General features: G+C 39.0%; 2 protein-coding genes across 2 annotated transcripts; both read left to right on the top strand.

Moving 5' to 3' along the window:
• The first annotated feature begins 403 nt into the window (after positions 1-403).
• Positions 404-6,848, top strand: ogfod1 (2-oxoglutarate and iron-dependent oxygenase domain containing 1). Its single transcript, XM_040129142.1, has 13 exons — positions 404-673; positions 1,262-1,407; positions 1,501-1,547; positions 4,076-4,176; positions 4,310-4,426; positions 4,520-4,611; positions 4,949-5,077; positions 5,599-5,712; positions 5,790-5,869; positions 5,973-6,220; positions 6,304-6,432; positions 6,515-6,573; positions 6,668-6,848. The coding sequence occupies exons 1-13, from the start codon at positions 514-516 to the stop codon at positions 6,827-6,829; spliced, it is 1,584 nt and encodes a 527-aa protein (XP_039985076.1). The 5' UTR covers positions 404-513; the 3' UTR covers positions 6,830-6,848.
• Positions 6,849-9,245: 2,397 nt separating this feature from the next.
• Positions 9,246-20,905, top strand: tradd (tnfrsf1a-associated via death domain). Its single transcript, XM_040145245.1, has 5 exons — positions 9,246-9,344; positions 14,107-14,258; positions 14,384-14,664; positions 18,227-18,374; positions 20,063-20,905. The coding sequence occupies exons 2-5, from the start codon at positions 14,108-14,110 to the stop codon at positions 20,359-20,361; spliced, it is 879 nt and encodes a 292-aa protein (XP_040001179.1). The 5' UTR covers positions 9,246-9,344; position 14,107; the 3' UTR covers positions 20,362-20,905.
• The last annotated feature ends 677 nt before the right edge of the window (positions 20,906-21,582 follow it).

Here is a 21,582-nt window from a genome sequence, read left to right as displayed (position 1 = left end):
GTATACATTCATGTTGAACAGTATAACAGACCAAAAAGAGAAAACGCACACTCAACCATAAAATCATAATATGTTAACCAAGAGTGAGGGTCCTATTCAAGCAGCATTGAGAAGTTCAGTAAAAGACAAAAACAGTTTTAGGGCCTTTCTGTCCTACAGACATTGAAGAGATCTTGCAAATAGATTTAGTTCATTCTTCCATCGGTTCGTTTAGGGCTTAACCTTTAAATGTTTACATGTTTACCCAACCAAATCCAACTATTTACCAGTAAATCACAGTTTTTATCCTTCATACGTACTCCAGCTTTAACAGACACTTAAATTTCAGCTAAAATACTTTTTATTTTGTTGTCAGTTTTCTCAGCGCTGCTTGACAGTCTGTACTCAGGGCATAAAATAGTCTCCCATACGTAACGTCATAAACCCGCGACGCCCAGCCCGTTTCACACCGACGCACGTTACAGGTGTGAATGTTGTCAAAATACCTTATAAACTGTGTGTTTAGTGTCCACGATGGCCTCTAAACGAAGACAGGACGAGTGCAGCAAAACAGACAAGAAGAAAAAGCAGAAGAGATGTGAAGAAACCGCAGAACTTGGTTCAGTTGTGGAGGACGAGCGGGTGAAGAGTGCGGTGAAAAAGGCGTGGAGCCGGAGGACCCGCTGCAGCCTGGGTGAGCCAAACAGTAAACAAAACCCCCGTGCTGCTTTGTCACGGCTTCCCACTCTTGAATAAATCTTAAATCATACACAAAAACCAGGCTGGATCTTTCTCTAGTTCTTCCAACAACCTTATCCCAGCAAGACAACAGCTTAATGACACATAATATATACGAATATATATATTTCACATAGTTTTTTTTTAATGAGTCTAGCTCAGTTTAACTTACGTGGCTGTTCCGAGACTGGTGTTCGGTTGGCCCGAGCGACAACAGCCGTTAGAGCTTCTCACTTTATCCCATGTCGGCTGATAAGCAATTTCAGATATGTTTGAGGTCATTTAGAAGCAGTGTTAAATCGTTTTTCCAGGAGAGATAACTTACGGTTTTATTCTTCAGCTGTAAAACTTCTCGCCCAGTATGTATCTTCGTCACAGTTCTTTAGTAAACTGAAACTGAAGGATCCTTATTGAGTGATAAATGAATACTGGCTGATACATCGCAGCTGATATATCTTTAGCTAAATGCTAATTTTTTGGTCGGGCTACAGTTATTTGTGTGAGGGCTCAGTCGGACACATTGTCTTTTGTTATTTTTATGCAGGGGACCTGGAGGTGGACTGCCACCCTTTCCCTCACTGCATCATCAAGAACTTCCTCAGCAGTGAGACCTTCGTAGAAAACCTGCAGAGAGAACTGCTGGGGCTCAACTTCCACGAGAAGTCAAACGATCTCTACAAATTTAAACAGGTAGCCATCAAACTGACCCTCTCACTGATTTATCCCAGTGGATTTGTGTTGGGAATCTGACATTGCCTTCCCTTTGTCGTCGTCCCCGTCCAGTCAGATGACTTGAGGAAGAGAACAGAGCCACACATCACAGGACTGAGGTGAGACACAGCTTGTATTCTCCTGTTTGTGCCCTGTATATGACAGACCTAGTGTGAGTTGGTATGAGATTTTTTTTTTTTTTTTTTTCTGGTTGCAGAATTACTGAGTACCAGAGGATAGATGTTACGAAAGGTGAAGTGTTGATAATGGCCGGTGCTCTGACAATTTGAGCTGCTCTCTCAGGATGAGCTATAAGTAGAATAATAGTGCTTTTGAAGAGAGTTAGCTGGAACATTATCTATCAAAAACTTTATCCAAAAAGAGATGCCTCGTTTTTATGAACGTTTATATTTTAGGTTGTCATTTCTGACAGACAGGTCACATTACATTAATTTGCTAGACTCTTTTATCACTGTTACACACTCATTGGGAGCGAGTTTGTGTCTATCGTCTCGAGAACCCGGGACTGAACCACCAACCCAATAATTAACGGCCAATTAATCTCCACAGCTCTACCACCTGGTCTGCAGCTCTCCGTGATGAATAATTCCAACCAGAAAAAAAACAAAGAAAAAAAACCTAGTGTAATTTAAAGCACATTTATTCTACTGGTAGTACACTGTAGTCAGTATTTCCTACCTTTAGAGCCAGGTTATGTTATAGGCCTTTTTCACAGCATTTTTTTTTTTTTTTTAAATAAGAGTAACAATGGCTGCATTTCATTGCAATGACCCAGTACTAGGACTCTGGTACTGTGCATGCTCACTCACTGCTGTGGCTTACTGAGAAATTTGCTGGGATGGAGACACCGTTGAGCCTTTGACAACTTACTTTGAAGCACAATTTGATATTTAATTTCGATAGACACTGTATAATTTATTAGGTGGACCTGTACAATATGATGCAATTCAGTACAACAGCTCTGCCATAAATTCTATTTTTAAGACATTTATAATGTTCAGTTTTTGGTGACATTGTTGGAAAAATATAAATTCAATTATATATTCATTATTGAGGTCATAGTTAGAGGTGGTGTTGTATTGGACTGCATTGTACTGAGAGGTGTTTCTAATTTTTTTTTGTCCGTCTCATTTACATACATGAGGGAGGCAGAATATTAAAAAACATCTCAGGATATAATGCAGTCCAGTACAACAACAACACTAGCTATGACCTCAGTACTTAAACGTATGATTGAATTAACACCTCTATGACTTGAACATTAGTGGCATCATAAAAGTAGCCTTTATGGCAGAACAGTTGTATTGGATTGTATTAGATCAAACGGGTGTGCCTAATAAAGAGGCCACTAAATCTATATACCTCTTAACGAAAATTATTGACCTCTTTTTAAACCATTTTTACGCTTTTCTTTTTTTCTTTTTTTTTTAACTGGTCCTGAGAGAATGGCTACATTTTTTAACTTAAATGTGCCACACATGAGTCTAAACATACTTTTAGCTGTTTTTTTGTTTTTTTTAATCTTTTCGTTTCCAAAAATTATAGAGACCATGTTGTCATTTTCATGCACAGTGTATTCATGTTCAACAAATAGATAATTGAGAAAGAGCTCATTTTATATCTGGATTCTGAGCGAAATAAATCTTTAGTTTTTCATTAGTTCTTCATTTGGTTAAAATTGCATGAAAAATAAAACGAGCATTTTTAATGTCGACTGCACAGGAATAAAAGACAAGAGATGCTAATGTGTAGGGAGACATTTTGAGATTTACGTATCAGCTCCACCAGGTGGAGCCAGAGTATACATCTTCCACCTAATTAGAATATGTCCTTCATTTAGTGCTGATGATTCTCAAAGTTCGCATTAATGGTGGGACTGTGCAGTGAACCACATGGAAAATGGATTTGGCTGCAGCTAATCACCTGTGAGCACAACATATTCAGTGAAATCCTCTTCTTGAGAGGAAAGCCTGTTTCTTCTTCAGTCTGGTTACGGTGCTGAACTTGACAGAAAACACAAGGCTACTTCACTGTCAAGTCATTACAACAGCTTAAACGCTGGAGATTTTAAACAAATGACTAAAGTCAAAAGCTGTTATTGTAGATTTACGGAGCAGTGAGAGCTACCAGACCTGCCAAGACAACCTGCCAGTGTCAGAGCCAAGTGCAAGAAAGAAATCAAGGAGAAATATTAGCAGGGTGCCAAGTCTGATTCCAAGACAACACCTTGGAGACTCACACAGTGCCCAGGTAGCGAAATAATGTACAAACCTTTCCTTTATTTAGAAATAATATGCAGTTTTTTTCATTATGAATAAGATGAGCTGTGTTTGCAGTGGAGAGACTGCAATTTCTTCTAAATACTTATTTGCGACTATACGGCGCTACACCTACTGAAGAAATACAGCCCTGGAGAATAAACATCATAATTAAATGCACAATAACTGCCTGCTGTTGTCATCATCTATTATTTATGTCACAACAAAATGTCACGGTAGGCTTTCAGGCAGTCAAACAATCTGTCTGTGTGGTGAGGCTTAGAAAAATGTCTTCATTATACAATACAGTACAATACAGTATGTCACAGTGAAACGCAGTATATGGTTCTATGTATCACTGTTTTCAGGTCAGCACTGTTTGGGCGTTTCCGTTCCTGGCTCAGTGAAGTGTTGGGGGTTGAACTGGAGCCCACAGTGGATATTTCTTGTGCCAGATATGAATACACAGGTGAGCCTGTTGCTAAAACTCCAGCAAGAAGGACTGATTTATTTTCAGGCTCTTTTGATGTTTCGTTTCTTTTGATGAATGATCTTCTGTAGTTTTGCCTTCTTAAACATATCCCATTCTGTCGTCCGTCCAGATGTTCTTTTGTGTCATGATGACGAATTGGAGGGAAGGCGCGTTGCTTTCATTCTGTATCTTGTGCCTCCATGGCAGAGCAGCGACGGGGGAACCCTCGATCTTTACGCAACAGATGGTGAGTATCCCACTTGGTGTTTGTTTGTGTGTGTGTGCATTTCTGTGATTTTAGACAACAGAAGTTTTGTATATTTTTCATCTCTCTCATCAGGTAATTTCCAGCCACAGAGTATAGTGAAGTCGCTTGTGCCCTCTTGGAACACACTCGTCCTCTTTGAAGTTTCTCCAGTGTCCTTTCACCAAGTAAGAATAAGTGTTTTGGCTTTTCAAATTCAGGGTATCTGCAGGTCTTGAAAAGTCCTAAAAAAGCATTGATTTACTACCAGGGAGTAATGAAAAATGTGAAAAAATGTATTACATTGTTTTTTGTGAATAATTTTAGCCCCTATCATACCTTTTTTATTGATATCTTTGATACTTCGGCTGGTATGGCCATGAAAAAGGTATTAAATTGCATTCTATGTGGTATTAAAAAGTCTTAAATTTAACTTTCTGAAGCCTGTAGAAACCCTGTAAAGTGCTGTTACACCAAAGAAGAGACTGTGATTGGAAATCTAGAGCACGTGTTGTGGTTTTCCAGGTGTCCGAAGTTTTGTCACAGGATAAGTGTCGACTGTCTCTCAGCGGCTGGTTTCACGGACCATCTCTGGAGCGTCCTCCTCGCCACACGGAACCCCCCGTCCCCAGGAGTCCACACTTACCAAGAGATGTGAGTTTGGTCAGATATGCACACTGTCATTTTACCATCTCCATAGAAATAGTTCGACCTTTTGGGGGAATACATTTCGTTGCTTTCTTGTGAGAGTCAAATGATCAACACCACTCTCAAATCTGTACATTAAGTAAGAAGCTGAAGCCAGCGGTCGGTTAGCTCAGCATAAAGACTGGAAACGGGAGGAAGCAGCTGGCCGTGCTCAGTCGAAAGGTAACGAAGTCCTCCTACCAGAGCCTCTGAAGCTCATTGATTAACATTTTATGTCTTGTTTGTTTAATCCAACCAAAAACTGAAGCGTTAAAAACAACACTTTGCAGCTTTACAGTGATATGTGCCGGATGGCTGACCTAGCCCTCTAACTTCATAGTTAACAGACAGATGTGAGCATGGCGCTGATATTGCCTTCTAAACTCGAGCAAAGAAAGCGAAAAAATGTATTTCCCAAAATGTCAGACTACTCCTTTAATGGCCTACAGCCTACATTCCTTTTTATGTGTTTGTTGTGTTGATGACAGGAAACGCTGCTGCTGGAGTGGGTCAATCCATTGTACCTGGACATCTCCTATCAAGAGCAGATTCAGGAGGAATTTGAAGAAAGCTCTGAAATTCAGCTCAAAGACTTTCTCAAGGTGTAACGTCTCACTCTTTTTCTCTGCCTCGCATGTGTCCACGTGTTCTTGTTGACTGATTATGTGTTCGTCTTCAGGAGGAGAAGTTCAGGGAGGTGGGTGAAGCCCTGCGACTCGCTCAGATTCAGTGGATGAGGAGAGGTCCGCCCAATAAGAGGTGGGTCATGTTTCACAGATCGTTTGACTTGTTGACACGGATCTACTTTTTATGGGTTCTGTGTCAGAGAGCATATTTTTTAAGACTGATTACATGCACTCAGATGCTATGAAGTGGCTTCTCTGGACACCCTGCCTCAGTGTGTGAGCACATGCTGGGAGCTGCTTCGCTCAGAGGCTTTCTTCCTGCTCCTTTCCAACTTCACCGGCCTTCGATTGCACTACCTGTGTCCTGCTGATGACGACGATGAGAATAAAGATGAGGAGAAAGAGGAGAAGGAGCAAGAAGGGGATGGAGAAGCCACTGGGTCTTCGACCGAATCGCCGTCAGCAAATGCAAGCAGAGAGAAAGGTGTGTGTCAGTGTGAGCTGGTCTCTTCAGCCACAGGTTTATACAGCTGTGTTTGTGTGTTGTGACCTGTGTGTGTTCTTTAGAGCTGAGCACACCTGTATGTTGTGGTGAACTGCGTCGATGGTCTCAGGGCGGCTACACTCTGTTGCATGATGGAGATGCAGCACGGGCAGAGTACGCTCTGGATCTTGTTTTACCTTTTGGCTGTGCAGGTGAGTGTATACACACACACACAAACACACACTTAGATCAAACTGTCAATCAATGCTGTGACTGTTACTTTGTGTTTCATAGACTGGCAGTCAGAGTTTGGGGGCTTCACGTGTTATGTTGCTAATGAAGAGGATGAGGAGGTGAGTGCTGATCACAGTAATGAAGTGCAGTTGCACAAGTGTGAGCAACACTTCATTTATCATCACCATCACCCTGTTTTCGTTTTCTTCACAGCTTCTGACAGTGTATCCAGAGGACAACTCCCTTGCCCTCGTCTACAGAGACAAAGAGAGCCTCAAATTTGTCAAACATGTCAACCACAAAAGCTGCTCTGATTCTGCTGGCAGTTCAACCTGCAGAGCATTTTATGACTTTTCCTTTGTGTACTATGAATAAATATCCTTTACATATCTATCTTGTGGGTTTCTTGACATCTTTATTTCATCTTCTTTATGTGATATGTACATTTTAAAGCACCAGTTACACTTGGAAAAAAGTTGAATTCGGTTAGGTTTTAATAGATATTGCCCAGGCGTACCCATTTGCGCACACTCATTCTTCTAAAAGTCATCTGAGGTTTTCGGACAGATTAGATAGCTCCCTTTTAGTGCACATTCATTTTATACAAATTACAAATATAAGATTTTGGTTAAATGGTCACAGCTGTTATTATTGCAGTTGTTATTACCGTGTGAGAAGATAAGGGAGAGTGGATGGGATGAAACAGACTTCTCTCACAGATTAGACCAGGGGCCATCCATTTTACTGAAACAACAAGAAACAAAACAGTGTGATTCTTGTCTTAAATTACATTAAAAGATTAAGAATTAGAGTTTTGTCTGGTCGGTGCTAAAAGCCTGTTTGTTAAAAAATAATCCTAATCAATGGATGTGAAGAATCTTTTTTTTTGAAAGCCTCTACTTGGTCCAGTTTTTAATGAGAGCATGCACACAAGTTGATTCACTAAAGTAACAATGTGTAAAAATCTGTTGTGTACACTGGAAGAAAAAACAACCAGCCAGTCGTCTTCAGTTGTAAGATCATTGGTTAAGAGCTGGAAAATAACTGTTACACGATAAATGACCTGGTACCTTTTGACACAGTAGTGAAATCAGTGCAATAATCGAATGCAAGTAGACAAAGTTTCATCGGAGCCAAATTTTGCCACAGGGCAGTATGTTTTTAAGAGTCTTTTTATTAATTTTTCTAACAAATATACACGCCTTTTCCCATCATATATCTTTTCATATATCTTTCCACAGCATATGAACAGAATTTGACAAAACCCCTTCCATTGAAATTTTATTCATTTATTTGTTACTCCTTCAAATTTGCCAAAGATACTATGTCAGTTATATAAAAATAAACATAAAAAAGTTAATCAGTTGACCTAAACCTAAGGTGACATATTCAAATTTCTTTTTTTTCCTGACCAACAGTCTGAACTCAAAGATATTCAATTTACAATGCGAGAAAAGGGAAAATAAAAAAAATCCTCACACCTGACAAGCTGGAATTAGCAAATATTTGTCATTTCTGCCTCATAAATGACCTAAACGATTAATTCAACTATCATATTAGTTGGTGATAACATTTCTGTCAATCGACTAATCGATTAATTGACCACTCATTACAGCACCAGTGGATAAAATGTCCAAGTAACATTGGTTCCTTTTTGTAATTCATTGTTGTCACTTACTTGGACTGTCAAGGCCATATCTTCTGGATTACCAGCTCCAGGTATACTGTGTATTATTTTTGGTCTACATCATTTGGTTAATTACTAATTTGTTAAAATTTGAATCAATGAAGTATAATATCAACTATGACAGGTCCTCAGTCTTGTACCGGAGCCCGATGTCAAAATTAAGTTTCAGGACCTAAATAGTTTTGTTTCGTAACGTTTTGTCTTATCAAATTGCTTTAATTATTTTCTGTGTTTCAAGTAATTAACACACAGAAAACTTTGAGCAAGGTAGTATTATTCCATCATAGGAGTACTGCAAGGATGCAATCAACAATTATTTTCATTATCAATCTACCTGACTATTATTTTCTTTGGAAAGTGTATAAAATGTCAGAAAATTGTGAAAGATGCCCATTATTATTCCCTGCAGCCCAAATGAACATATTGTATTTTTTACCAACATCAAAAGCCCCAAAAGGCTGAGTTTTACTATCACAGAAAACTTGGAAAAACTAGCAAATATTCACATCTGAGAAGCTGGTACCAGTGAAATTTTGTAATAATTATCAATGAATTGATCAATTATCAAAATGGTTGCCAATTAATTTTTCAGCCATGTCAAACTGCCATTAACAGTAGGGAATAATAGGGCCCCAACAGCAAATGTTTTCCACAGGGCCCCTCGGGAGGTTAATGTTGGTCATGTACTGACCGGCTTTGTAATTTTATGGTTTTCAGCAGTGGTTTTTTTCAGAGCTGTTAACGTGAATAAAAACAGTTTATATAACCACAGGAGCGACTGAAACTGCAGAAACTCGGGGCCTGTAGGTCCACCAAAGGAAAGTGCAGAAATGCAGCTGTTCAACTGAATAAATTACAGTTTTATTCACTTGACCAAGCAGTCTGTCGTCTTCAGCCACTTCACTGATCATTTTTACCCCTTTAATGATTGTGTTTCAGTGTTAAGGAATCCTAACCTTTTAAAGATATGTAATTGAAATGCTTTGCCCTACATTTGAATGTCTTCAGTTAAAAAAAAAAAAAAAAAAAAGACATTTCCTTCCTGTCATGTCTTTTTCCTCGGGCGGCATGTTGATTATTTCCACCAATCAGAGCACGTTTTCATTTATGCTCAGCCAATGGGAGGCCAGGAAGTTTTCAGAGTGTCAGTGGGTGTGATCTCTCAGGAGGAAGCGTCAGCGAACAATATAACAAAGTTGTAAGGTAAGTTTGTACCGACTTTAACTAAGATTTTCTTCGCACTGAATCTAAACAGCAACGTGTCCGTCTGCTCGTGTGTCTTAGAGCTGTCCAACGAACACTCCAGCCGTCTGTTTGGCCGACGTTTTACGGCAGTAGCGTCTGCTGTACGTGAGGTTTACATACACGAACCGTGCACCAGAAACCAAACATTTACCCAGAAACCAACCAGTACTGTTGACAGAGAGAAATGATCAGTCGATTGACAGAAAACAACTTGGCAGCGCTTCTGATCATTTATTTATCCTTTTGGTCATTTTTCAGCAAAAATTGCAGAACAAACAAACGAAAACAAACAAACAAAGACACAAGAAAATCATTGGTACCATCTTCTTAAATGTGAATATTTTCTGATCGTTCTTGTTTTCTATGATAATAAAGTCAACATATTTGGGTTTTTGAATTTTGGTCGGACAAAATAGACAATTTGAATATTACCATTTTAGAACATTTTAGACACTGAACAATCAATTGATCAATAAAGAAAGTAATAGACGTATTGATAATAAAAATAACTAATGAGTCCAGCCTTACCGCACTCCTGTGAAAGGAATAATACTATCTTTCCATAAGTATTCTGTGTGTTTATTGCTTACCATACAGAAAAATGGAAGCAATTTGATAAAACACAAGTTTACATTAAATGACCACAATATAGAGTAAAACAGTTAAGGTCTTAAAACTAGATTTTCACTCTGAGCCCTAGTACAAAATGGAGACGTGGTGCTCTATTTCAGTGGTGCAAATTTCAAACAAGTTTGTGATTAATCAGATAATGTAGACCCAAATGATATGGGGTAATCCTGGAGGTTTGCGACCCCTGAGCAGTTGCCCACTTTGCCTGGTTGCATAACCCAGCCTTGGCTGTACGTGCAAGTCTGGGTTGTGTAGCAGCCACTTCTTTGGGTAAGCCTGACGTTTAAATTTTAGCTACACGTCTTCACCAAAACGTTTCTCACTTTGACATTAAAATCATGTGAAATTATTGCACAGTCTGGCTGTATATTTTTTTCACCTCAGCTGAGTAACTATTAAAAAGTCTCCAGAAATACTGCAAAATATATTTTAGCAATAAGTGGACCGGTTTTGGAAAGGACACTAGACATACAAATCTGATGCTCTACAAAACGTGAGTAGTTTTCCAAAGGGCTCTCACTTTGCTTTAAGTCCCCCTATTTAGCATTTATTAGTAGTATAAAACATTTAACAAATGGTTTGTAACACACTTTAATGCAGTTGTAAGTGCTTATTAATGTATTTGTCAACAACTATAACTATAAACCCTAAGTGTAGGCAGGTGTATAGACAGATAATGAATGACAAAATTGTAGTGGTATAAAAAATAATATTAGTCTTAATAGGAAAGTTATACGTATTCACTAATTCTGTACATTAATAAGCACTTATTAATATATATATATATATATATATATATATATATATATATATATATATATATATATGGTCCACGTACTCAGATGTTGATTTTTATTCTGCCTGATTAGACCTCTCAGGACTGCGGGCAAGTACTGTACAGACTGTGCTTAACTGACATCTCCCACAATCTCCTGTCACAACAGGGTAAAACAAACTTACACCTCCATCACAGTAGGACATGGAACTTGGTGATGTCCTGTAATTCCCAGAATAGCTTTGTCCAGTTTCAGCGTGATTACCGTGTTTATGACTCAGTCACTTTTGCATGGTTACAGAGTTGGTGTTGGGAGGGTTACAGATACTGTGCACTGACAATATGACAGTATATTCATTAAATGTGGGGTTTTATTACCTGTAACAATGGAGTATGGTGGATACGTTGCTTCCATGTTTGTTTGGTTTTCAGGCACTTTGTAAAACATAATTCATATAAATTCAGCGCGGCATGACCAGAGATCTGATCACTCAGTATAACTGGAAACACTTGTATTAGTGTGCAGGGCCCGTGTATTTAGTACACACATGGAAAAGAAGTGTCATTTAGAAAACAAGTTTGACCTGTTTTGTTTCACAGCTTGGATTTTCAGAGGTTTACTGTAAAAACATTGTGCAACTTCACGGTGACCTTTTTTAAATTTCATTTTCCATGATAGCTGTGTATTTCACTTAGCAATAAATTAGGCAACATGGATAAAGTAGTAAATTATTGGGTAATATAAGTATACATTTTTTAAAATCTCTTTGCAGTCTATTCTAAGCCTATTTATCTGTGAGTTGATTAACTGGTTAGGTAATCGAAAGAAAATTAATCACCAACAGTTCTGATGATAGATTAACAATTTTTTAGTAATTTGTCAAGGAAAAATGCCAATGATTTGCTGGCCTTGCTTTAAGGTGTGAGGACTTTCTGCTTTTCCTGGACTGTATATCCAAAATGAGCAGTTTGAACATTTTAGCTTGGATTCACAACTGTCACAACTTTCTGACATTTTATAAACTAAATGATTTATCACACATTGACACTGAAAATAATTGTTAGTGGTAGCAATACATTTTTATAATATTTGATGGCGTTTGGGTGTACTCTATTTCAAGCTGTTATCAACAGGTCTATTTAGTTCACATCTGGAGCTATCAAGTACTAAAGACAATACAAAACAGGTGGGAACAAGATCATCTTGCATTATCACAAAGAGGTTAAGGTACTAATTTGTGGAAGCATGTTCTCCTGTGAATTGATTATTTTTTTCACCTAAATGTCAGACGAGCTGTCCAGGGAATACTAGAGGTTGCCTTTTGGCAGCAGAAGCTAAATGATATATTTTAAGCTCCTGATGATCACTTAATCCGCATACAGCTGGTGAATTAATCTCACAGTATACTTCCAGAGTACCGGTAGATAGGATAGCATATAATTACATACTGGCTAAGTTGTGGAGATTCCTGTAGACCCAGTAGCCAAGCATACTGTGTATTAGTGAAATATAAGGACATGAATATAATCCAGCTCAGAGGATGCTCTTTCCACGCAGAGCGCTGTGCATCCTGTGCATGGAGACAACACCAAGAGAGAGCTATCGGGCTTCAGTGGTTCATCTAGAGTACAGGAGTTAGGGTCTGGACTGGGGGAGGGGAGGACTGAGATTAAACATGTTTTTATGTAATGAGGGTTTCAAAAGGAGGTTGGGGTAAAAAAGGATAAGGTGGAGTGAGGCCACAACAACCAGGGACCACTAGGACAGACGTGGTTTTAACTCCAGGAATAAACATATTTTTGGCTGTCACTGGTCCAGGCATATGGATTTGGTGAGGAGGTTATATGATTTATTTTCCTCATCACTTTGGTGAGAAGTCATTGAAAATTGTATCCTCTGCCTCAGATGAAAGGAAAGATATATTTACTGGTTCAGCACATCTCAAGTTCAGAATCTGACCAACAACTCAATGCTATGGCTATGGTTTTCTTTTCAAGAAATATTACAGGGCAATTGATCTATTGATAATTGTTTAATAGATGGATTTGTCTTTTGTCTTTTAATTTAAAAGAGACACAAGTGATGGTTTGAAATAACTTATGTTCCACGAACAGAACAAAACTAGTGACATTTAATTTACAATGATAGAAAACAGAGAAGTAGCAAATCTTTACCAGTGAATGTTTGTTAACTCTGCTTGAAAAATGACTTAAATTAATCAATTATCATAATTTTTTCTGATGATCGACTAATTGAATAATCTATCAGTTGTTTCCCCTTGTATGTCCCATTGAAGCCAATCACCTGGGTCCCTCAAAACTCTACTGAAATATTGTACCATTCAAACATCACCTTCTGCTGAATGGCATGATAAAAAAGTACCTCTTATTTTTTGTTTGTTCTGAAAATGATTTAATTTGTGATGCTAACATAACACACTGAATCTAATAAGAATTTGAAATGCTACATCCCTAATCTTTTGGCAGTGTTGATCTTCGGGGGTTTCGTTTTTTTTATCTTATAATCTGGTATGGTTGTAGTATTATGTAATGATAGCACTTTGCATAAATCTTTGTTAGAAAAGGAACAAAACTTATAATACTTATAATAAAATCAACAGTCATACAGATAGAGGAAAAATAAATGACTTTGTCAGTCCACTCAACAGTTCACTGGATACACAATCAATCTGAAACAGGAGAGAGCAAAAAGAAAAAAAAGCCAACTTCACAGATTCATATACACAGTGCGAAGGATAATCCACAGAAATCGATGTGGGGGTGAAAAAAGTTATCTGACTTTTGAATGGGGAGAAGGAACCTGGAACCCTGACATCCCTGGAGGACATGTACGATAATCTGGACATTTAATGGGATGGAACAACCAACAGGTTCCTGACAATCGAGAAGATGGTAACCTCTTGTCCTTCGCCACTCCCAGTTACAGGAGGCTATTTGATAACTTTACTTGTAAAACCCCTCCAGGTCTTTACTTTTAACCTGTTTGAAATCAAAAACTCTATTTCTTCAGGTTTACACAATTCTTCATGGAGTAAAAACAGATACCGTTGCAGACACACAACATAAATCAGCATCTTTAGCCCCAGTCGGTGTTGTTATGTATGATGTTGTGAAGAGGAACCAACAAAGAGGTGATAATGAAGAAGCACCCCGATGCTTCTTGGGTTTTAACTCATCACTCTATACTTTTAATGTCTTCGTAGACTTGTGTTGTCTTTGTCTGCATGTTACACAGAAGATCCTGTCTGCTCACCAATGAAACCATCTCACGTGTGTCTCAAATTGTGTTCAGAGAATGGCGGACAAGACTGTGGATCGTGGGCCATGGACGGGATGTGCAGTTATGTTTCTACAGTCACTCTGTCCCGATGTGAACCTGCTTTCTCTCTACAAAGACCAACAGGGAAAGTTCATTGTTTTCAAAATCATCAAGCTGACACTTATAGGTGAGCACTGCCATACTAGATCTATTAGGCACGTCTAGCATGCTAATTAAGATAGAAGAAGCATTTCTAATTACTTAAAAGCGACTTGGATGTCACTTTCATTAATGAGTATATTCCATGGTCAGATTCTGCAGGAGGTCTGGGTGGTTATGAGATACTGAAGGTCCATGATGCCGATCCCTTCCTGGGGGTGGAGGTGAAGTTTGTGGATGTGGCAGCGTGTCAGCAGTTCCTGGAGAGCTACAGCTCTGGAGCGGTGCGTCAGTCTCTCTCCCAGCACGCCTGCCGGCTTCTTGCTCTGCCCCAAGAGTTCACAGTGGAAACCCAGCTCAAGGCCAGCACACACATCCTAGATCTCTATCTAGACAAGCTGGAACTATGTCTACAGCACATCCACCTTTCACAGGTATGCTCCATGTTTCTGTTTGCTCCTTTCATTTCTTTTATTCAGCCTGACATGGTATTCATATTCATATCAGTAGAAAGTGACTGTATTCATCTTGCCAGTGTCATTTGTAGTTGACATGGAAGCTGCAGTTCTAGGAGCAGTTAACTTATTTTTTTTCACACTCGTCTAACAAATACAGTATACAACAAAAATGAGTAGACCTTGTGCAATATCACTGAAATGCTAAATTATTTAAAATTGTATCATCTTACCGTAATTGTAATTAATCATTGCAAATGCAATAAAAGTGGTCACACATGATTTCCAATTAAAGCTAACTGCATGACCAAGGTTATATAATAACCTGTGAACCACAGCTTTCTCAGTTTGGGTCTGGGTTGTGTCTAATGCAAGAAGGCTCCACATGGTGAGGAGCTGCCTGAACAAGTAAGAAACCAGATTGTGAGACTTCATAAAGATGGGAGAGGGTACAAGGGCATCAACAGGCTACTGAAAATAAGCTGAAACACAGTCGTAGCAGTGGTTGGGAGGTATAGGAGGAGCCATTTGACCGATAATAGGAGGCACAGGGGCTGTCCTCAAAAAAAACAGATGGGTGAGTGCTTCTGATCTGGTACAAAGATTATCTGTGGGAACTGGTGTTTCAGTGACCAATCAGACAAAGTGAAAGACGTTGCATAAAGTCAACCTCTACGGACAGCGTCCAAGAAGAAAACCATTGCTCACAAATAACAGGACACAACTGCAAGATTAAACTTTTCCAAAGAACATGAAAAGAAAAATAATTAATATTGGCAGCACATTAAGAGTTACAACAACTTGTTCAACTGCGTCTCCACTTTTCCCTCACTATTTTTGGCTGGAACGCAACAGTGAGGCCAGCCGTGGGCACGCGAATGTCCGTGACTGCCTGACTGACTGAGTGCAGAGGTTACACCATTGGTTAGCCGGCTGAGTGTTGGAGCTTCCCCATTGGCTGTTGCTCTTTCAAAATCAACTGATGCAAACAGTTTCTATTGCGTCATTAGGGGGAGTGTTTACAGGCAGTGTTGCCAACTTAGCGCCTTTGTCACTAGATTTACTGACTTTTCAGACCCCCCCCATTTTTAAAACAAACAAACCAAAAAAAAAAAGCGACAGATCTTGTAACTTTCTGGACAAACCTTAGCTTCTTTTGGTAGAAAAGAGTCACCAGTATTGCCCTGCGAGCGCGAAGTTGGGCTTTCGCTCCACAACTCTCTATGCGTCTCTTTCAACTGACCACACGGCAGCTGACATAGATGTGAATGAGCTTCTAATGTTCTCTCTGATTGATCAATTTACAGGTAAATACAGCCAAAATCACAGCAAAGCCGTTGTCTTTAACTCGTGTATGTTGATTTTTCTCAGACGACGTTATGGTTTTAAAATCGGGATTTTAGAAGTGAAGAGCAGCAGTTTGGAAATGGCTTGGAGCTGACTGCTGATTAACATGTAGCCTCAATGGGGCTACTATTTCATACTCGTGCCGTTTTCTGCCAACAGAAACAGAAAAAACCTGTAAATGAGAACGGCTTTATTGGGAATTCGGCTGTATTAACATACTGTATATGTGAGCACAGATAGTGGGAGAGAAGCAAAGAAATAAAAGGCTGAAACGGCTGACACTAGGCAAAATGCAAATATGATGTGATGACATCATGAATATGCTAATGAGTGTTTTACATCATCTAGTGACATTGAGTGACTTTTGAAGCAGAATTTAACTACTTTCCACTTAAAGTAGTTGTTTTACAGCGATTCCACACCTGTTTTCAATTACGTCCTCAATTTTGCAATTTGACCATACACGGTCCAGCCATATACTAGGTTTTGATCCAGTCTTGTTCATGAATGTAGTCAGCTATGTATGAAGATGGGTCATTTTTAATTCCACCTATTAACCTCTGATTGGTTGATTGAGAAATTGGAAAGACTAGCAAAATACATAATTAGATAGAAAATGCGCCACTGATTCACTTTATTTCGCAGGATCAGTCTGTGGTAGAAATATGTTTGTTTGTATAACTGCTGAATTGGTCAAATATTATAGCAGTTTGTTTTATTTGTTGAACATCATCAGTGTGAAACACAAAATTAAGAAATTCCCAATGCAGCTGAAAACTATAGGTAAGCATGCAGTTCATCTAATAGGCAGCATAAACATCAGTTAAATGAATATTTACTGATTACCAAGCGGATCTATAATGTATGGCAGCTCAAAGTTATGAAGAATCAGAATTAAGAAGTTTTGTTAGTCTTTCTAAGAAACTTTAATGGATATTTACATCTGTTTATGAACTATTTTATCTTGCCTACTACATTATTTACTAGTTTTTTTCATGAACACAATCTTGAATATAATGAGCAGGGACTTAATCTAAGAACTTAATCCTGCAACTAACACTTTATCAATTTCCTTTTTAATTACTACCAAATTGTGTAGTCCTTTCTTGGAAATATTCTTGTGACTTACAGCTAAATACCTGATAATTTTTAGAAAAATTATGAGGAAAGTTTCAGGAAAATTAGCTGACAAATACGGCACCCATAAAATAAAGCGTATCTGTCTCTTGTTGTAGCTAAGTTAAGGTCTTAAAACACAAGTTTAGGAAAAAAAGAAGAGAAGGAGAACAAGAATCATTTTATTGTCCAAGTATGTTTTACCCACACAGTAAATTTGGCATCTGCGTTTAACCCATCTGTGCGTTGTGAACACACAAACATACAGAAAAACACTCGGAGCAGTGAGCAGCTGCGCTGCAGTGCCCGGGAAGCAGTTGGTGGGGTTAGGTGCCTTGCTCAAAGGCACTTCAAGTGGATGTTGAGGGAGGGGAAAGCGTTGTGTATTCACTCCCCCCGCCAATCTTAAGGGGGCAGCCATGGCCTAGAGGTTGGAGAAGTGGGTTTGGGACTGAAAGGTCGCTAGTTGCCAGGTGTGTGCGCTCACTGCTCCTAGTGTGTTTGTTAGCTCATTGCTCACTGCCATCGACTCTATATAAAACATGGACATCGGGCTGAATATTTTCCCTTCTCACATTCAAGTTGCACAATTTCAATAGAAATACTTGAGTGAGAAACAGTGGCCATATATTACAGCTCATAGCTGCAACAAATTAAAGTAAATTGCAAATGATTTTGAGATAGCTCAAGCAAGATCTTATTGAAAAATATTTGGAAAATAGTGCATGTCTTGTATTATTTCCTGTTGGTATAAAATATATTACTTTCTTGTGTACTAACTGAATGGTGCATACTGTATTCAGTTAGTATGTAGTATAGAAAACAGACACAGAGTGAGTATTTATTTCTTTAATCTTCACAGGTAAGTAGGAGTCAGTGTGTGATCTGTTGAATAAAGCTCAGGTTGAGAACAACAGAGGAGGGAGGAGCAGTAAAACCATACAAAAACTTGAGTCCTGGGGGTCCTGTACACTCAAACAAAAAAAAAAGTCACTGTCGTTGCTCTCAGAGAGCGAGTTCACCAAAATGTTGTCATTAATTTTATTCTATTTGAGTGATCTTTGTCATTTTGTGTCAGCCGGAGCGCCTGCGCGATGAAGAGATTGATCATCTTGAGCAGCAGCTGCAGAGTCAGGCCCTTGGTCCTCCTCCACAGTCCACCGTCATCACACAGGAAGAGCCACCTGTCCCCAGCAACTGCTTCAAGTTTCAGAATAAAGTGTTTGGTGAGTGAAGATAACCTTTTTAAAAAAATAGCATTTAAAAAGGCATTCCTATCAGATGAAGAGGTTTTTATTTTTACTTCAGTTTGAGGCGCTTGATGCAATTTAATAGATACACCTAAAGCCTGTGACCAGTCAGTGGCAAATGATGAAAAAACCATGTTGTCAACTTAAATTTTCCTTACAGCTGTTTAAGTATCTATATGTCTCAAGTTTTTAAACTGACCTCCTATCAGGCAGCCATTCGGTTCAGTTAATTTCAACAATGTGTTGCAGTGAAATTGCAGAGACAAGATTCTTGTTTGTGATATGTGATCCATAACAGTGAACATCAGGTTGCATTTATTTATTTATGTATCTATTTTATCACAGTTGTGGGACTGCTGCATGGTCATGCAGACAAAAGGTATCAGGTTGGTGCCTGCAGTCAAAAAGCAACTATTTTATTTGTGAAATTTCCCTTTCACAACATTCCACTTTGCTGACGGATTTTTTTGTGTCAGATTTTCTGACAGCATATGAATTCAGTGCTTTTTGTCAGCTGACTTTCTAATCCAACCTTTTATAAACTGATGGTCGCTCTATGGGAAGAGATTAGTGCCTGCAGATAATGTATTTGGATTGCAGTGATTTTAGATTTGCTGAGCTCATAATGAACTGTTAAATCAACATTACCTGATGAGACACTACAATGTCTTGAAAGTGAATTGATTGAATTTGATTTTCTTATTTAGTTAATTTACGGTTTTAAATTTAGATTCAGCTTCCTCCAGACACGCTACAGTTTATGGCAGTAAGGGACTTCTGTTCCCCGAGTGCCTTCCCCAAGGCCTCCAACAGCTCTGGCTGCCCTGGTTTCAGGTTGAATATGAATTATGAAAACCAATTTCGTGGTGGGTAAACCAAATTTAAATAAAAAAATGAAACTAATTAATTTCTGTCAGTGCACTCATTTAGTTTATGCATTACAAGTTCACATTTATGCAATTAGAATGCATTTCCAGGTTGCACTAATCTCTCTTAATATCAGTCACTAGCTGGATGACCACATGTAAACTCTGAACAGTCTAATGTAGCTAACAAAACAGAGCGGCACAAACACTGAAATGAAATACCCAACCTCACATTAACTTTTCCCGTGGGATTTGTAAATTGATGCTGGTGGTTGTGATGGGAAGAGGGAAAGCGGGAAAATATGCCACCAGAGGTATACACTGAAATTTCGAAGCACGCAGAGACTTTGGACACTGAGTCTTTATTAAAAACAGCACAAAGCCTGATCATGCAAATGTACAAGTTTGAAGCTGCACTAATCAATATTTTCAAGACACACAGACTAGCTGGTTGGTTAGTTAGAAACTAGCTGGTGACATAGTGGTAGAGAAACACGTTTTCCTCAAAAACTGCATCTGCTGAATGTTTAAATTAGCTAGTTTATATGGTGACGGTATGTCAGTGTTGTGTTTACAGCCTGTTCCACTGTCCCCAAGTGGTTGAAAATTCAGTTAATGCTGCTTTAATGTTCCTACTGATATACCATAGGCCTACTGTATAAAATCCTATTGATGACCCTGAGAGTTAAGGTAGACAGCAAGTCTGTAAGTTATTTAGGGAAATGTTTACTGTTTACACATGTAAGCACAGTTTATATTAATGTTTTTTCCTTCATCCTTTATCCTTTGGCCCGTCAGAGGACCGAATGCTGACAGCAGCAGATGTCCAGAGCTTTTCAAACGGAGTGGGACGTCAGTGGAAACATGTAGGGAGGGCCCTGGGGAAGAGCTGCCGGGCTCTGAAGGGTCCGGCCATAGACAACCTGGCCTATGAGTATGAGAGAGAAGGGCTGTATGAGCAAGCCTATCAGCTGCTCAGCCGCTTCATCCAGGCGGAGGGGAGAGCGGCCAAGCTGAGCCGGCTGGTCAAAGCACTGGAGGACTGCAAACTCACCAGCCTGGCTGAAAACATTCTGGACATACAGCCAAGAGAGTAACACAGCTGTGCTTTTGTTCTGCGCGTATGAGTTGTGAAAACTGAGGGGGACAGATCCTCCCCACATGAGGAGTGGTGGACTTTGTCCCGCCTGCTTTTATATACAGTATGTTTGTTCTTGATCGACAACTGTCATCCTCACGTTCAAAATTGGTCCCCTGTGTGTGTGTGTGTATGTGTGTATGTGTGTGTGTGTTGTGTGTGTGTGTGTGTGTGTATGTAAGTTTCAGGCAGGTTGTGTGAACACATGCTAACATCTCTGTGAGAATTGAGTGATTCATATCTTGAGTTGTTTTTCAATTATTAGTAATATTAATTTTTTTCATTTAGATGAAATTATCTGTCATCACTGTTAAAAAAAAATTCTGCCCTGAGTTTGACACACTGTTTAAACAGTTTTTATCATCTGGCTGTGTTATTTCTGCTAAGTCAATTCACAGATGGAACCTATGTTGTCTTGTTAATAATGAGTGAACAACTGAAGGTTATCGTTTTTTTTTGTTTTGTTTTTTTTCTTCCTGCAAAATGGGTGCGTACAAATTAAATGGTTGTAAAAAAAAAAAAAAAAAAGTCTTCATGTTTGTGTTTGGTGCATTAGTGTAATTAAAACTGAAAAAATAATTTTGTCAAAATTCCCTCAGGTATAATTTAATGTTAATCCTCCCTGCCTACCATCACTCCATGTCACTCACACGCACGTGCACAGGCTCATATGATTAAACTTCTGATTACTGTTGTCGTCGCTGAGTGTGTGTGTGTATGTGCCTGCATGTGTCATGCTGTGGGAGCTTCAGGGCGGAGAAGTGGGGATTGGAGAAGAGGTGTGAGTGTGTGTGTGTGTGTGTGTGTGTGTGTGTGTGGATGGGAAGGTTTTAATTCAGCCTGGTTGTCAAAGAAGAAATTCACTGATGGATGGAGCCTCTGCTTGTTTCATTCATGGTCCACTGTAAAAAGCCCAACCCCCCTTTTTACTCCACTCGTCCATCCGTCCAGATGTGATGTGTGGATTAGAACGTTTTATAACACACACAGACACTTATTTCTGCGGTATCGCTTGACCACAAACCCCAGCGTAGACACACACAGTTTTATAAGTTATGTTAAAGACACACCTCGCTTTACGTCAGCTGTAACCAGGGCTGTAACTACCATTGAAGAAACTGAGGTTTTGTCAGTTTTTTGGGGGGAATGATGACGTAAAAAGGTGTTTACAATCTACATT

The sequence above is a fragment of the Xiphias gladius genome, chromosome 1 (genome assembly GCF_016859285.1).
Source record: "Xiphias gladius isolate SHS-SW01 ecotype Sanya breed wild chromosome 1, ASM1685928v1, whole genome shotgun sequence".
Taxonomy (NCBI): domain Eukaryota; kingdom Metazoa; phylum Chordata; class Actinopteri; order Istiophoriformes; family Xiphiidae; genus Xiphias; species Xiphias gladius.
Note: the sequence above shows the minus strand (reverse complement) of the source record. Positions and strands in the feature narration are given on the sequence as shown.

What these genes read in the sequence shown, in the direction of transcription:
- ogfod1 (XM_040129142.1), top strand. Translation starts at nt 514, where the DNA reads ATGGCCTCTAAACGAAGACAGGACGAGTGCAGCAAAACAGACAAGAAG. An exon ending in GAGGACCCGCTGCAGCCTGG is followed by an intron (nt 674 to 1,261) that starts GTGAGCCAAACA and finishes ATTTTTATGCAG; the next exon opens with GGGACCTGGAGGTGGACTGC. An exon ending in AGCTCAAAGACTTTCTCAAG is followed by an intron (nt 5,713 to 5,789) that starts GTGTAACGTCTC and finishes GTTCGTCTTCAG; the next exon opens with GAGGAGAAGTTCAGGGAGGT.
- tradd (XM_040145245.1), top strand. Translation starts at nt 14,108, where the DNA reads ATGGCGGACAAGACTGTGGATCGTGGGCCATGGACGGGATGTGCAGTT. An exon ending in CATCAAGCTGACACTTATAG is followed by an intron (nt 14,259 to 14,383) that starts GTGAGCACTGCC and finishes TTCCATGGTCAG; the next exon opens with ATTCTGCAGGAGGTCTGGGT. An exon ending in AGCACATCCACCTTTCACAG is followed by an intron (nt 14,665 to 18,226) that starts GTATGCTCCATG and finishes ATTTTGTGTCAG; the next exon opens with CCGGAGCGCCTGCGCGATGA.